Below are 15,003 nucleotides of genomic sequence, written 5' to 3'. Positions count from 1 at the left end.
GGCAGGGCAAGGAGAGCACACCTCAGCCCCTGAGCTGCTTTTCTTTTCTTACCCACAGTAGGATGATGACACTCCATCCCTCCTATACCTCCCCTGTATACAATTTGCATTAAATATCAACATTGTGCTAGTGGGAATGTAAAAAGTACAGCTGCTGTAGAAGAAAGTGTGGAGGTTCCTCAAAAAATTAAACTGAACTACCCTATGATCCAGCAATTCCACTTCTGAATATACCCCAAAGAATTAAAATCAGGATCTCAAACAGGTATCTGTACACCTATGTCCATGGAAGCATAATTCATAATTTCCTAAGGGTGGAAACAACCCAATGTCCACTAACAGATGAATGGATAAACCAAACGTGATCTATGCATTCAGTGGAATATTATTAAAAAGGAAGGGAATGCTGATCTATGTTACAACATGGGTGAAGCTTGAGGACATTATGTTAAAAGAAATAAGCCAGATTGATGATGACTCCCTCCTCAACTGCATTCTTTTAAAGCTGCACAAACTTGAGTGAGAACTCACTACCGTCAGTCTCATCAGTGCTGGCAAGATGGCAGAATTCATACGGCGTCAAAGTTGTCCTGCAAGAGCTCTGGGGCCTAATGATGTCTAAAGAAAACATGAGACTCCCTCAGTCGCCCAAAGGACAGTGTTACAGCAATTAATCAAAAAGAAAAACCACAGGCCCTCTCCCTCCCTGCCATTCAATTTAAGCAGTCCTCAGTTTCCACACAAGTAAATTTTCTAGATGTGCCTTGTAGACCTCAAAGTACTGGGAAGGAAGCTCCCATTCGAAGGCAATTTATCTTAAGATACTGTAAACGATACTAATTTTTTGTCTTCTTGAAATATACAAATTGTGCTATAACAAAGATAAATAAGTAAATAAAAATAAACAAAATAAGCCTGTCACAAAAGCCAGTCAAAAACGGTATGATTCCACCTACACGAGGTACCGAGAGTGGTCAGATTCCTAGAGACAGAATGTAGAATGGTGGTTGCCAGGGGCTGGGGAAAAAGGAAAGAGCTGGAGTTGACTTTTTAATGGGGACAGGGTTTCAGTTTGGGAAGATGAAAACATTCTGGAGATGGGTGGGGGTGATGGTTGTATAACTATGCCACTGACCTGTACAGTTACAAATGGTTAACATAGTCAATTTTATGTTATATGTATTTTACCACAATTTCTTAAAAACTAAATATTAAAAAAACCTGCATTGCAGCATATCTCCTAACAAATGGAGGAGACACCCCAGGTCTTTGGAGTTTCCTCTAACCAGGACGCACTACTGAATCAGGCAGCTGGGAGCTTAGGCACGGTATTTTTGTTTCAACTGATCCCTGGGATTATTAGGAAGCTGCTAGATTTTTTAATCTGTTCTCTTTCCAGGCCGAAAAGGTCACCATGGGGTATCTAGCCTCAGATAAATTCTTCTTTATCAACTACTTTTAAACATCAGTCCTCAGGAAGCCCCTCTTATAGAAATAAAATAGGAAGAGAGGACAGGAATAAGACATAACTTCACAACATCTTTGTTCAAATGACCTGCTTAGTATGCGTGGGTGCTAAGCCGGGAAGGGAGTCAGGAGGGGCGAGCATGAGGGCAGGTTGGGCCCAGGCTCTGCTTCTTACCAGGCTCCTGGCACAGGACTGCCAACAAGTAAGGAGTTACTTGCACAGAGTCTGTTACTTGCATAGTCACCTATGTCTGCCAGTCTCCTTCCTCAGAGATCTGCCTGCCACCTGGGCAGTGTCCCCTGCCCAAGGATAGGGTGCTGGATGGAATGGAGACCCTCAGGAGTACCTGCAGGGAAAGCTTCTTGGGTCTAGCCCTTGTTCAGATACTCCCAGAGGTTACAGATGATAAGAGTCATTAGGGGCACCTGGGCAGCTCAGTGGGGTAAGCGTCTGACTTTGGCTCAGGTCATGATCTCATGGTTTGTGGGTTTGAGCCTTGTGTCAGGCTCTGTGCTGACAGATGGGAGCCTGGAGCCTGCTTGGGTTCTCTCTCTCTCTCTCTCTCTCTCTCTCTCTCTCTCTGCCCCTCCCCCACTCGTGCTCTCTTTCTGTCTCTCAAAAACAAAACATTAAAAGAAGAAAAGTGTTTAAGTACATTAAAATATTTTCAGGGGTCCCTAAGAATATCATTGTGATCCTTTAACACTATGCCTACTCTGCCTGATGGGTATGTCAGCCCTGCATTGAGGGACATACAAGTAGAAAGTACAAGAAAAGACACTCTGCCAGGAGGGAGGGCCTAACCTCAGCAGGAGTGTGACCTGACCCAGTGAGTTCACCTCTCTAGGCCTCAGTTTCCCCATCTGGGAAAAATGATAGTATCTACATCACAGAGCTGTCCTGAGGACTGAAATAAGATCCTGTATGTACATACCTTGATTAGAATGGTCCCTGGTGCAGAAAAACCAGTATCAAAGTGCTGTCATTAATGCCATTGTGTATTGTTGTCCTAGCCACTTAACTGACACTCTACCAGAAAGGCAAGGTGGATCTTCCTTGTGACAGGAATGTCTCACTTAGACCTCTTGGAGCAGATACAGCTATTTTAGAGTGGCTTATTTAGGAAAACTTTATTTTCATAAAATTCCTTGTGGGCATTATCATGGTGAGCCCTGGGGGAGCTGGTAACCTCCTGACCTGAGCCAGTGATGAACAACATTCCTGGGCAGGAAGAAGGCACATGGGACCATAATCTGCCTCCTACTTTTCTCTTCCTGCTCTGCAGGTGTCAGAGCTCAGGGAACTGAGAGGCTTTGCGGCCTTTTAAAATGCAAAGGCCCCTGGGATGAATTAATGTCTAATCCCATAACAGTCACACAAGAGGCAGGCCTGACAGCTGGGTTTTTCTAAAGGGACTTGAATCCTTATGTGTCAAGGGCTTTACATACATTATCTCCTTTAATCCTGACAACAACCCCAGATGTAGGGATTACAATTCCCATTTTGCAAACCAGCAAACAGAGGCTCAGAGAGGATCTGTGACTTGCCTGCAGGTCACCCCTACAGCCCCAGGGCCCTAAGAGAAGATCTGGAAATGGAGATAAACGGAAAGGGAAGCCAGCTTGCCCAGGTCTGCCTTGGCCAGTACCTGTTGGCTGAAATGCACCAGAGCTCAGTTTCCCAAGTATACAAGTTGCGGGGAGTGGGGGGGGGGGGTTGGCTGGCGGGGCACATCTTGCACATTCTGCTATTCTTACCCCACTCCCCACCTGTTGAGAGCAGATGGCTCCTTTCCTGGCCTTCCTGTGGCGTTTCTCCAATTCCTGGAAAGAAAGGACGGCCACCAGCCTGGCCACCCGTCCCTGACTGCAAAGCAGCAAAGCTCCTTAGGGGCCAAGTTTATGAGGGGACTCATCATGGGTTAAATTGTTGTTGCTGCATTGAAAGGCAGGTGGCCCTCAAAACCCCAAATTCCCAGCTAATCACTGGGAATGGTGGCTGACCCAGGGGAGCCATTTTGTGTCCAGACGCTCCAGGCTGGCTCATGTTTTAGGAAAAGAAAGCTGGCAGCAGCAAGGCAGGTCCACTCTGGTCGTAGACATCTTAACCATTAGCAACACTTCAGCCAACACCCTTCTTAGCTCATTTCCTTCCAACTCTTCTCTCCTTGAGGAAATGAGAGACTTCGGAAGCCGATTTGGGCTTATCTGACTGTGAGTGGGAAAACTGGGGCCCCGAGGGAGGGTTGTGCCTGAGGGAACAGGACAGGGCAGCAGGCAGCCCCTGGGGACTCAGTCCTACCTCCAAAGGCGGGCCTCATGGAGAAATCATGGTCCTCCACTCTAAGAAGTGGCTGAGGTTTTCCCTTGTGGATTTTGGTCACGTCGAGGTTCTTCTTATATAGGTGACTGCAAAGACAAGCAAGAGATGTTTTCCCAATGACCCACAAAGGCGGAGTATTGTGAAGATGGCGGCGTAGGAGGACGCGGGGCTCACAGCGCGTCCGGCCGATCACTTAGATTCCACCTACACCTGCCTAAAGAACCCAGAAAACCGCCAGAGGATTAGCAGAAGGGAGTCTCTGGAGTCAAGCGCAGACTAGAGGCCCAGGGAAGAGGGTAGGAAGGGCGGCGAGGCGGTGCGCGCTCCACGGACTGGCGGGAGGGAGCCGGGGCGGAGGGGCGGCTCGCCGGCCAAGCAGAGCCCCCGAGTCTGGCTGGCAAAAGCGGAGGGGCCGGACGGACTGTGTTCTGACAGCAAGCGCGACTTAGCGTCTGGGAGGTCATAAGTTAACAGCTCTGCTCGGAAAGCGGGAAGGCTGGAGGACAAAGGGAGGGAGAGCTGCTGAGCCCCCGGACGGCAGAGCTCAGCTTGGCGGGGAACAAAGGCGCCAGCGCCATCTCCCTCGCCCATCCCCCAGCCAAAATCCCAAAGGGAACCAGTTCCTGCCAGGGAACTTGCTCGCTCCGCGCAAACACCCAACTCTGTGCTTCTGCGGAGCCAAACCTCCGGCAGCGGATCTGACTCCCTCCCGCTGCCACAGGGCTCCTCCTGAAGTGGATCACCTAAGGAGAAGCGAGCTAAGCCTGCCCCTCCAGCCCCCGTGCACCTTGCCTACCCACCCCAGCCAATGACCCACAAAGGCATATGGGGAGATTACTCCCTATAGGAGCTACCTGTTAGACATCTCTTCTCCATCCACCAAAGGCTACACACACACACCCCCCTCCTGACCCACCCTGTCCTCCCCAGGCCCTCATAGTCAGTCCTGAGAACCAGACCCTTGCAGAGCCTTCGTAAGGTAATGATTGGATGACAGCAGTTGGGTTGAATGGTGGAGGATTATATATATATATATATTTCTTTTTAAACATTTCTCTTATGTTACTATAATACTGGTTTTGTGATGGGGGTGCCTGGGGGCTCAGTCGGTTAAGCATCTGACTCTTGATTTTGGTTCAGGTCATGATCTCATGGTTCATGAGTGCAAACCCCACATTGGGCTCTGTGCTGATGGCACAGAGCCTGCTTGGGATTTTCTCTCTCCCTCTCTCTCTGCCCCTCCCCTGCTCTCTTTCTCTCTCAAAGTAAATAAACATTAAAAAAAAGTTTTTTTTAATGTTTATTTATTTTTGAGCCAGAGAGAGAGAGAGCATGAACAGGGGAGGATCAGAGAAAGAGGGAGACACAGAATCTGAAACAGGCTCCAGGCTCCGAGCTGTCAGCACAGAGCCTGACGCGGGGCTCAAACCCACGGACCGCGAGATCATGACCTGAGCCAAAGTCGGACGCTTAACCGACTGAGCCACCCAGGCGCCCCAATAAACATTTTTTAAAAGAGTTAAAAAAAAAGAATTCTAAGATTTTAAAAAAAGGAGAGAGTAGGGGAGGGAGAGAGGAAGGAAGGGAGGGAGGAAGGAAGGAAAGAAGGATGGATGGATTTGGGTCTAACAAGATGTGAGATCTAATTCCTTTTTTTTTTTCTATGAATGTTTTTTATTTTTATTTTTTAAATATAATTTATTGTCAAGTCAGCTAACATACAGTGTATACAGTGTGCTCTCGGCTTCGGGAGTAGATTCCCATGATTTATCACTTACATACAACATCCAGTGCTCATCCCAACAAGTACCCTCCTCATCGCCCATCACCCATTTTCCCCTCTCCCCTCTTCTCACCATCAACCTTCAGTTCGTTCTCTATATTCAAGAGTCCCTTATGGTTTGCCTCCCTCTCTGAAACTATTTTTTCCCCTTCCCCCGTGGTCTTCTTGTAAGTTTGTGAGATCTAATTCTTGACAGAAGAAACTAAACAGCCTTATAAGAAGTCAGCGTTATGTGTAGGATATTTAAGGATTTTAGAAGTAAATGAAGGGATTTTGTTTTGAATGTTTGTTGTTCATTTATATATACATCCTTATTTTATTCTCAGTATTCTTATCACACTTCATGTTTTTTAGAGAAATAGGCATATTTCCTGTTTAAACTCTATAAGAGGGAAGTAACATGTTTCCTCTTTTGAGGTTCTGTTCTTTGACACATCTTTCTGTGAAATCCTCATTAACTTTCATTCTCTATCAGCTCTGCCCAGATAGTGCAACTTGATGGAGTTCTAAAGCTGGGCTGATCGATAAAGTAGCCACTAGCCACTAGCCACATGTGGCTGTTTAAGTCAATTACAATGAAATAAAATTAATGTTCAGTTCTTTAGTTCTACTAGTCATACTTAGGTGCTTAATAGCCACATGAGGCTGGTGGTTACTATATTGGATAGTCCAGATCTATAACTTTTCCTCGGTCTCAAAAAATTTTATTCTGCAGTGCTGGCCTAAAGGTTAGTCTGCCCCGACTTCCCTCCCCACCCAAGAAGCAGATTCCCCTATAAGCTGGGGCTTCCCACCTTACAGCCCAGGAGCCACCTGGAGCTCCAGACCTCCCAACTATTCTCTGAAGTCCACCTGGAGCTTCTCAGGGAGAAGGTGAAAACAGGGAGGGGGCAACTCGGGAGCAGGAGCAGTAGTAGTATTTTCACTCATAGGTTCTTAGAATACTTGGGGGTTGGGCAGAGGTGCCTGACCCTCTTCCCAGAGCCCTTGACCTCTGCCCTCAATCACCCTCGCCCCAACTTCCTCAGCATCTCCCTCGTCCATGGCTTATTCTCGTCAGCCTTCAAACCGGGTTCAAGTCTCTCCCACCTTGACCCCTAAGCAGAGTATCTGTCTAGACCGCACGTCCTTCTCGTGCAAAATGTATTAAACAGTGGCAGCAGTACAGGTGTGGCAGTTATATTCATCTTTAAACTTTTTCTTTAAAATAAAACTCTTTCCCCCTCCTAATAAATGATCCTCCACACAGAGAGCTGTGTGTCACCTGCTGCTGCCACCCCTCACTCAAGTCCGCCCTGCCCCACTTGTGCTTGACCCGAGGCCCTGCAGGCACTCTTGCTGGGTGCTGGCTACTCTGCCACACGGAGGGCCATGCCTCTGCTAGAAACCTGGTCTTTCCGGACCCGGCATTGGGTTCTCCTCCTATCACTCTGACGGTTCCTTCTCAATCTCCACTGCAGTCTCCCCCTCGTCCTCAGCCCATCCCTTAACTGCTAGTGTCCCCAGAGCCCTGTCCCAGCTGCCCTCTCTTCTCCCTCTACACCCTGTTTGGCAGGCTCGCCTATAGCTGTGGCTTCAATTGTCATTAACATGTTGAGGATTCCTAAATCTGTACCCCCTGCTCTAGACCTTTTATCCAACTGTCTAATTATCCCCAGTGGCTATCCTGTAGGCACTGAAACTCAACATACTCATGGGGAGCCTGGGTGGCTCAGTCAGTTAAGCGTCCGATTCTTGGCTTCTGCTCAGGTCATGATCTCACAGTTCATGGGTTCAAGCCCCACATCGGGCTCTGTGCTGACAGTACAGATCCTGCTTGGGATTCTCTCTCTCCCCCTCTCTTTGCCCCTTCCCTGCTTGCACTCTCTGTTTCTCTCTCTCTGTCTCTCTCCCTGTCAAAATAAATAAATATGAAATAAATTCAACACACCCATAGTTTGGTTTAAGACACACCAGTTTTGACGTGAAAAGAGGAGTGGCTGAAAGAGGAGTGGGCATTCAATAAAAGGGAAAGAGAAGGGCGAGGCACTGAAATGGACAGAGTGGGGCTGCAGGGGCACCTTAGGGACCAGGCCGGGCAGAGCCTTGAAGATCACGTTAAGAATTTTGTCTTTATCCAAAGGCAACAGGAAAACACGGAAGGTAAGCAGTTGGAGGAAGAAGCCATGATCAGAGTTGCTTTTAGACAAGCCAATTGGAGAGAAGTCTTCCTCCTGGAAGCTGGAATATGGAACCCAGTTCAGTCCCCTTGAAGCATGGTGGTCACCGTCAGAGTGCCTCCATGGAGCTTCCACTCTCACAGTCTCTGCCCCAAGCCTGGCTCCAGAAGTCAAGAGGCACCGGGCCCAGTGCCTGCTCAGCAACTGTGTGACAGGCCACATTCGACACCCCAGAAAAGACACCCCAGAAAGGTAGAGGAAGAGCTCAGCCGAAGGGGTTAGCAGATCACAGACATTAAATTGTGAGTGCAACGGGCACACTACCCCTCTGTCTCACATGGAGCAAATCCCTGCTGGCCAACAGTTTCCATTTCCATTTAGAGAGGCGGATTAGGGAACAGAAGTCCCAGAACTCCAGCACCCTGGCAGGACAGAGGAGACTGGAATGCCTATGCCATTGTTGAGTCTTTTTTTTTTTTTTTTTTTTTTTTTAAGGAACCAGTTATTTGATAAGTCAGGCCACTAGCATCTCCAGCCTTGAGCTATTTGTGTGAGCCAGATGCCCTCAATTCATCCTTTCAGAGCCTGGATGCCTTGGACCGAAGACTTCAGACTCCAGGGGTCATACCCTGAGTCCCAGCCCCATATGGGGCAGCCAGAACCTCCACAGGACCTCAAACCAGCCTTGGGTGGGGAGAGAAGAATGATGTGCTCGCTACACCTTCAAGAAGCAGGGCTAGCGCCACTGTGTTGAAGTTTATTTGGTAACAATAATTGCAGTCAAAATGACTACGCCTGTATGAATCACCCCCTCTCTGTGCAGACCCCGAGCTCTAGTTACCCCATCATCCCAGTGGGGAAGGTCTCAAAATCACCCCTTTTCAGTGGGAAAAATGAGGTTCAGAAAGATTGGGAAACACGGCCATGGCCAGAGAGCCACAGAACCAGGGCCTGAACCTGGATTCCCTGACTTCCTGGCACCACTTCCTTCCCAGGCCTCTGGGGAGGATGAAGGTCACTGGGCAGGAGGAAAGCAAAACTGCTCCTGGGCCCAGCAGAACTTGAGCCACGATGCAGACCAAGAGAAGGACAGCCAAGGGCAGGCAGTACCAAGGGGGGCAGCAAATAGGAGAGGAAATATGGAAGGGGCCCCCCAGCTCTGGGACCAGGAGGAACCAGAGAGTGTTATCCAGGGAGAGCCCAGACCTCAGAGCCTAGAGCGAGGTGCATTTTCAGATCTCCGGGGAAAAGGGCCTCTCCTGTAGGAAAGCAATCATGTGGTCAGGTGGCCAACTTAGGTAGCACGCAGGGAGGAGTTGGGAGAAAGCTGGGAGGCTGAAAGGCAGGGAGAAGAGAACAAATCAAATAGCTAAGAGAAAACAGGTTCGGGTGGCAGCAATTCAATAAACAGGGACACAAAGGATCAGAAAGCCAGAAGTTTTTGAAAAGGTAGCTCCTGAGCAGAATAATTGTTTTGTAAGGGTGCCTTGGCCACAGTGATATGGAAGGTATATAGGTTAGAAGAGATCCTAACAGCAGTGTGTAGGGGTGTGTGTGATTGTATGTGTGAATGTGACCATATATCTTACATGTGAAGGGATGATTGTGTGTGTGAGACCATGTACATGTGGTGTGTGTGACACTGTGTAAAATCCTATGTATGGTATGTGGTATGTGTGTGTATGACCGTGTGGGGTTGCAGGGTGGGGGACACAGGACTTCAAAGAAAAGAAGTGACCCTACAGAGATAAGTGCAGTAAAGTTTCAGGTCATTTTGGGGCTCTTGGGTGGCTCAGTCAGTTAAGTATCCAACTTTGGCTCAGGTCATGATGTGGTTCATGAGTTCAAGCCCCACATCAGGCTCTCTGCTGTCAGCACAGGGCTTTTGCTCTCGTTCTCTCTCTCTCTCAAAAATAAATAAACATTAAAAAAAATTTAGAAAGGCCTAGAACCATGTTTCCTGATATGACATTTTCTCTATCTTTTTTCCCAGCCCCTCTGCAATAATTATTTTATATTTGTTCAATGTGTACATTCATCTTTTCTTCCACCTTAGTATCTCATGGGATGGATTTGAAGAAACTCCCCTTACCCCTAAGGGTCAGATTCAATCTGTCCCCAAGCGCATGCAGGTGTCTGGGAATGACTGCGGGTCTTCTGGGGAGTGACAGATGTGACAGCCCAGGCTGCTGAGTAGGATCCCTGAGGATCCCTGAGGGGCTTGTGCTGAACCCTAGCACCATTCTTAGGGAATAGACCATTCCATATAATGCTTTTCCTCCAGGCTGGGTAAATCAGGAAACCTACATTCTAGTCCTGTGGAGTCACTAGCCAGCTGTGTGAATTACCCATGCCTGAGAGCTGACTTTTCAGCATCCGTAAATGAGTCCGTGCTTCCCAATATGTGCTCTGTAAACTATGACTCCCACAAGATAGTCCAAAAAAGTGGGTTGGTTTTTTGTTTTGTTTTGTTTTGTTTTGTTTTTTTGAGAAACTGCATAATTTATTTTCCCCTTCAAGATTCAGAATGTCTATTTGCATAATAAATGTTCTAGAAGCTCTGCTATAGAGACATCTGTTTAAAATCGTCTGAACCAGAGCTTCCCAAGTTTCTTTGACCCTGAGGCCCCCTTTCACACAATACCTATTCACATGTCACAGAATTAGAACGCAGAATAATTGCTGGCTCACGTGACCCCTGAGGTTCCTTCCAGTCCAAAAGCCTGTGATCCTGGCAAGATAACCAGGGCAAGACTTCCAGAGCAGTGCCTCTTTCCCAGCATCATGGACAAGTTTTATCTGTTTGCTTTCTACCTGGGTAGCATCAGGCCCTGCAGAGCACATATATCCCCCAGGGAGCAGTCTCCAAAGCCAGCACACCCCTGGGGTGTTTAAGATGGTCCGCTGGGACACAGAAGATAGAGATTGTAACTCTTACTGACAGTTTTTATCTAAAAATAAGGAAGCAATCATTTTACTTTAGTATATATGCTTATAACAGTACGTGTATATAATTTATAAGTAAATATACATATAGGTACAATTTCAAAAAATTGTCAACGATAGCAGTGCCTAATTAAAAATAAAAACCAGTGACCTAGAAACTGTGTCTCAAGATATTATTTTATATTCATAATCACTAGTTTACATAACGCTTAGTAGAATGGAAAACAGGTGTAGCATCTCACATGTGGTGTTTATATCTTAGCTGCTTGCTCTTTTCTTCTGAATAGTCATGTCTACATCAGGCCTGGAGTATCATTTTTTGTACATCAGTTCAAACAAACTTAATAGGGAACTTTGATTTGTAATGTAATGATTTTGATTGCCTCACCAGTATCTTGGAAATGTTTCCATTACATCGTGAAATGGCAATTCCTGTTGTCCACACATGTATTCCTGATAACCTAGCAAATTTCAAATACCTTTTGAAGATTCAAAACAGTGAAATGAAACCCGATACCATTATAAAGTTGTTCCCAAATACTTTTTTTTTTTTAATGTTTATTTAGTTTGAAAGAGAAAGAGCACAAGCGGGGGAGGGCTAGAGAGAAGGGGAGACAGAATCCCAAGCAGGCTCAGCACCATCAGCACAGAGCCCAGTGTGGAGCTTGAACCCATGAACTGTGAGATCATGACCGTGCCAAGATCAAGAGTTGGACACTTAACCGGCTGCACCCTCCCAGGTGCCCCCCAATCAAATAATTTAAAGGGGACAATTTCCATTTACAATGTTTTCTTAGTAGTTCAAACTAAATTCCTATATACAGGCCCCTCTCCAAAGTACTTGAGTGCAATCACTCAGCAGACCACCTATGGTCCCTACAGGATGTAATCCTGAGAAACAAAGCAGCACAATCGGAGAAGTACAGGATATTTGACCCACAAAATCTTCAACTACCTGCCTTAAGTCAAAATGCTTGGGCAGAACACAGGTACTAGAAGAAAATGCTCGACCCAGTCTAGCTTTGCTCTTTCGTGGCTTGTGACACTATAGCATATTTGTACCCCGAGAGAGGCTGTTTTCAGTGAGGTGGTGGCCCTGTCTACCTCCGGCTGGAAATAGATTAATAGAAACGAGGTAACCCCTGGCCCTCCTGGGAGCCATCCCACTATGCGGCTGCTGCTGCTGCAAGTGACCTCCCTCCCCCCTCTCCCCCCCACGACTTTACCTTGGCTTGGGCATTTCCAGCTGCCCTGTCCATCTCCTCCTCTTGGGCTTTCTGCTCTCCACAAGAGCCACCAGGCAAAACAAGAACAAAATGAGTCTTGTGAAATAAGGCATTCTGTGACTGTCTACGATACCAGAAGCTGCTCGCCAGTAACCTGCAGCGGGGCAGACCCCCCTGGGCTGAACCATTGATTCAGTCTGTCGCTTTGTGATGGTACTTCTCCGAGGGGCTGCGAGGGCATGACTGGCCAGACTGATTTTTCCGATTCAGTATTTGATAGTGAAGCTTGACCCACCCCACCTCCCACCCCTCAGGCGTGACACAAACACCAAGGCTTTGCCCTCCCTGCTGCCTAATGATTGGCCATTAGTCAACAAGTTTGTCCTCCTGTGAAATTCTGCTGCCGCTGAGTCCGAGAGCAGCTTTGGCTAAAACTGTTACGTAAAAAATTTTTTAAACCTCTTGAATATGCCAGCTCTTTGCTGAGATCATTAATCCTTCCCTCTGGCTGCATAAAACCAGTCTGTCACATCCACCAGGGAGACAGCTTGGATTCTGAGTGGATTTGCAGGAAAGACCTGATGGACAAGATGAGTGCATGAATGTGCTTAGGAAATGCTGAGTAAACACACAAATGACCTGTTTTCACAAGGTTGCTTTATTTCTCCATCTAAGAACTCATGCTTTGTCTATGGCCACGGATGCTTGCTTTCCTCCCACATACACATCTTTTTTTCAGTGAAAAGACATTTGATTTTGAAGGAACTCGTACACCAAAGGGGAATTCATGATTATGTAAGCTCTTCTTCCGATCACGAGCATCAGATTAATTTTGGTCTTCAATCTTAAAATGTATAATTTCATCATAAATTAGGCTTGATTCCTATCCTGGGATATGGAATTATGAACACTAGAAGTGTAAAGATGTATGTGGTTATATTTAATCTACTGAAAGGAATAAAATGCTTAAAGACTACTTATTGCTTGCCTGCTGTGTTCAAGATGGAGAGGAGTTTAGTGTGGTAGAGACATAGGGAGATGAGGTTGGAGGTCAGGAAGAACAGTAGCCAGAACTGAAACAGAATTGGGGTTTTATTATGTAAGAAGGAATCAAAAGAAGTTCTTTTGATTCTCTAAGCAAAGTGGGGTGACATGATCCACTTTATTTTTTTAAGGAATTCCTAACTGGGATCAGTTGGATCAGAGAAGTTGTAATAACAAAGGAGGGTGAGGTCTTGCCCTAATGGAAGGGAAGATGAAAGAAGAGGAGGGAAGAGGACAGAAGAATGAGATGGTCAAGTTATTTCTGAAGTAGAATACATTTGCTGACTGAACAGAATGGGAGGTGATAGAAGTCAACAGTGTTATCTACAATTCTAGTTTGGAGGTAGGACTGGTGGATGGTACCACCATTAACCGATATCCATTAGAGGTAGACAAATTTGGGGGGAGAGGACGTAGATTTTTGACTTGTGGAGTGTGAGGTATCATGGGACTTCCAGATGCCCGATCTGGCAGCTGGAGTATAAAGAAGCCTGGAGCTCGGGAGAAAGGTCTGGACTGGAGAAATAGATTTGGAGCCTTCAGTGTATGGTGGTAGTTTAACCACAAGAAAGGATGAGATCTTCCAGGAAAATAGAAGTCCCAGTGTAAGTGTAGAACCTTGAGAATCTATACTTTTTTTTTTTTAAGATTTTATTTTAAGTACTCTCTATAGCCAATGTGGGGCTCCAACCCACAACCCCAAGATCAAGAGTTGCATGTCCTACCGATTGAGTCAGCCAGGTGCACTGGAACCTATACTTCGAATGGATGGATGGGAAGCCCGAACAAAAGCATAGAGGGTGACTATGAAAACCAAAGGAGTTTCTGGTTTGAGTGATGTGAGGAAGTGAAGGCAGAAAACAGCTTCAGCTGGATCTCCAAACTTCGATTAACTGTAGTTTCAGTTCAAAGATGTGGCAGGAAGCCAAATTACAGGAGTTAAACAGGAATTTGGGAGTGGGAATAATTCAGTATGGGGACTAATTCAGTGATTCCCAAATCTGGCCACTTCTCAGAATTATCCAGGTAATTTGTTTAAAAAGTCACATTGCTCCTGAAGATTTAGTGGGAAAGGGATGAGACCCATTAAAGTTCTTTTCTGTAGATTTTGTTCGAAAGATCACTCTTTTCCTCTCTTCCATTTGAAACAGGCCTATAAAAGGACTGGCTGGAACCCTAGAATTGTTCATAGATATTGTTGGTTTTCAAGAAATATTTGTTTTGTTTTGGATACATTTGAATACAATGTTAGGTCCTATCATTTTTTTTTAATCTTTCTTATTTTCAGTAGTTCAATTATTGTGATCACAGTATGGAGAAAAACTCAGTTGGAGATAAGTGTAACTTTTTAAATAATGGCTTTACTGAAATATCATTCACGTCATGAATTTACCTCTTAAAACTGTGGTTTTTAGTATGTTCAGAGTTGTGCAACCATCACCACTATCTAATTTTAGAACATTTTCATCTCCTCCCAAACAAACCTCATACCTCCTCCTTCCCTTCACTTCCCTTCAGCCCTTGGCAATCACCAATCTACTTTCTGTCTCTGTGGATTTGCCTAATCTGAACATTTCATATAAATGTAATTATACAATATGTAGCCTTGTGTGTCTGGCTTCACTCAGCATGTTGTCTTCTTTCTTCCTTTCTTTTTCTTTCTTTTCTTTCTCTTCTTCTCTCCTTCCTTCCTTCCTTCCTTCCTTCCTTCCTTCCTTCCTTCCTCTTTCCCTTCCATTCTTCCTTTCTTGCATGATGTTTTCAAGACTCATCCATGTTGCAGTATGTATAACTTCATTCCTCTTTATTGCCAAATAACATTCCATTGTAGAGACAGAACACATCTTGTTTATCCATTCTTCAGTCAATGGGCTTTTGGGTTTCCAGTTTGGGGCTACTAACAATAATGCTATGAATATTTATGTACAAGTTTGTGTGAACATGTTTTTATTTCTCTTGGCAATATACCTGGGAGTGGAATGGCTGGGTCATATGGTAACTCTGCTTAACTTTTGAGGAACTACAAGTTTTTCAAAGGGGCTGCCCCATTTTGCA

At 45.9% G+C, this 15,003-nt stretch overlaps 1 protein-coding gene and 1 non-coding gene across 3 annotated transcripts in view; one reads left to right on the top strand and one right to left on the bottom strand.

Annotated features, from left to right (window-relative positions):
* Positions 1–12,205, bottom strand: part of GABRR2 (gamma-aminobutyric acid type A receptor subunit rho2) — a 41,771-nt gene extending 29,566 nt beyond the window's left edge. Inside the window, exons 1-2 of one of the 2 annotated variants that reach the window (XM_019442837.2) lie at positions 11,905–12,205; positions 3,770–3,876 (exon numbers count right to left, since the gene is read on the bottom strand). In XM_019442837.2, the coding sequence (XP_019298382.1) occupies positions 3,770–3,876; positions 11,905–12,092 (295 nt within the window). In that variant the 5' untranslated portion in view covers positions 12,093–12,205. Of the gene's footprint in view, positions 1–3,769; positions 3,877–11,904 lie in introns of those variants that run through there. The other variant, XM_019442838.2, reaches the window with a different exon arrangement.
* Positions 465–553, top strand: LOC128777896 (small nucleolar RNA SNORD116). Its single transcript, XR_008423201.1, has one exon. It is a non-coding gene; the product is annotated as a small nucleolar RNA SNORD116 (small nucleolar RNA).
* Positions 12,206–15,003: the final 2,798 nt, after the last annotated feature.

The sequence above is a fragment of the Panthera pardus genome, unplaced genomic scaffold (genome assembly GCF_024362965.1).
Source record: "Panthera pardus isolate Hobbes unplaced genomic scaffold, ASM2436296v1 HiC_scaffold_17, whole genome shotgun sequence".
NCBI classification, from domain to species: domain Eukaryota; kingdom Metazoa; phylum Chordata; class Mammalia; order Carnivora; family Felidae; genus Panthera; species Panthera pardus.
The sequence above is the reverse complement of the archived record's forward strand: the minus strand, read 5'-3'. Positions and strand labels throughout refer to the sequence as shown.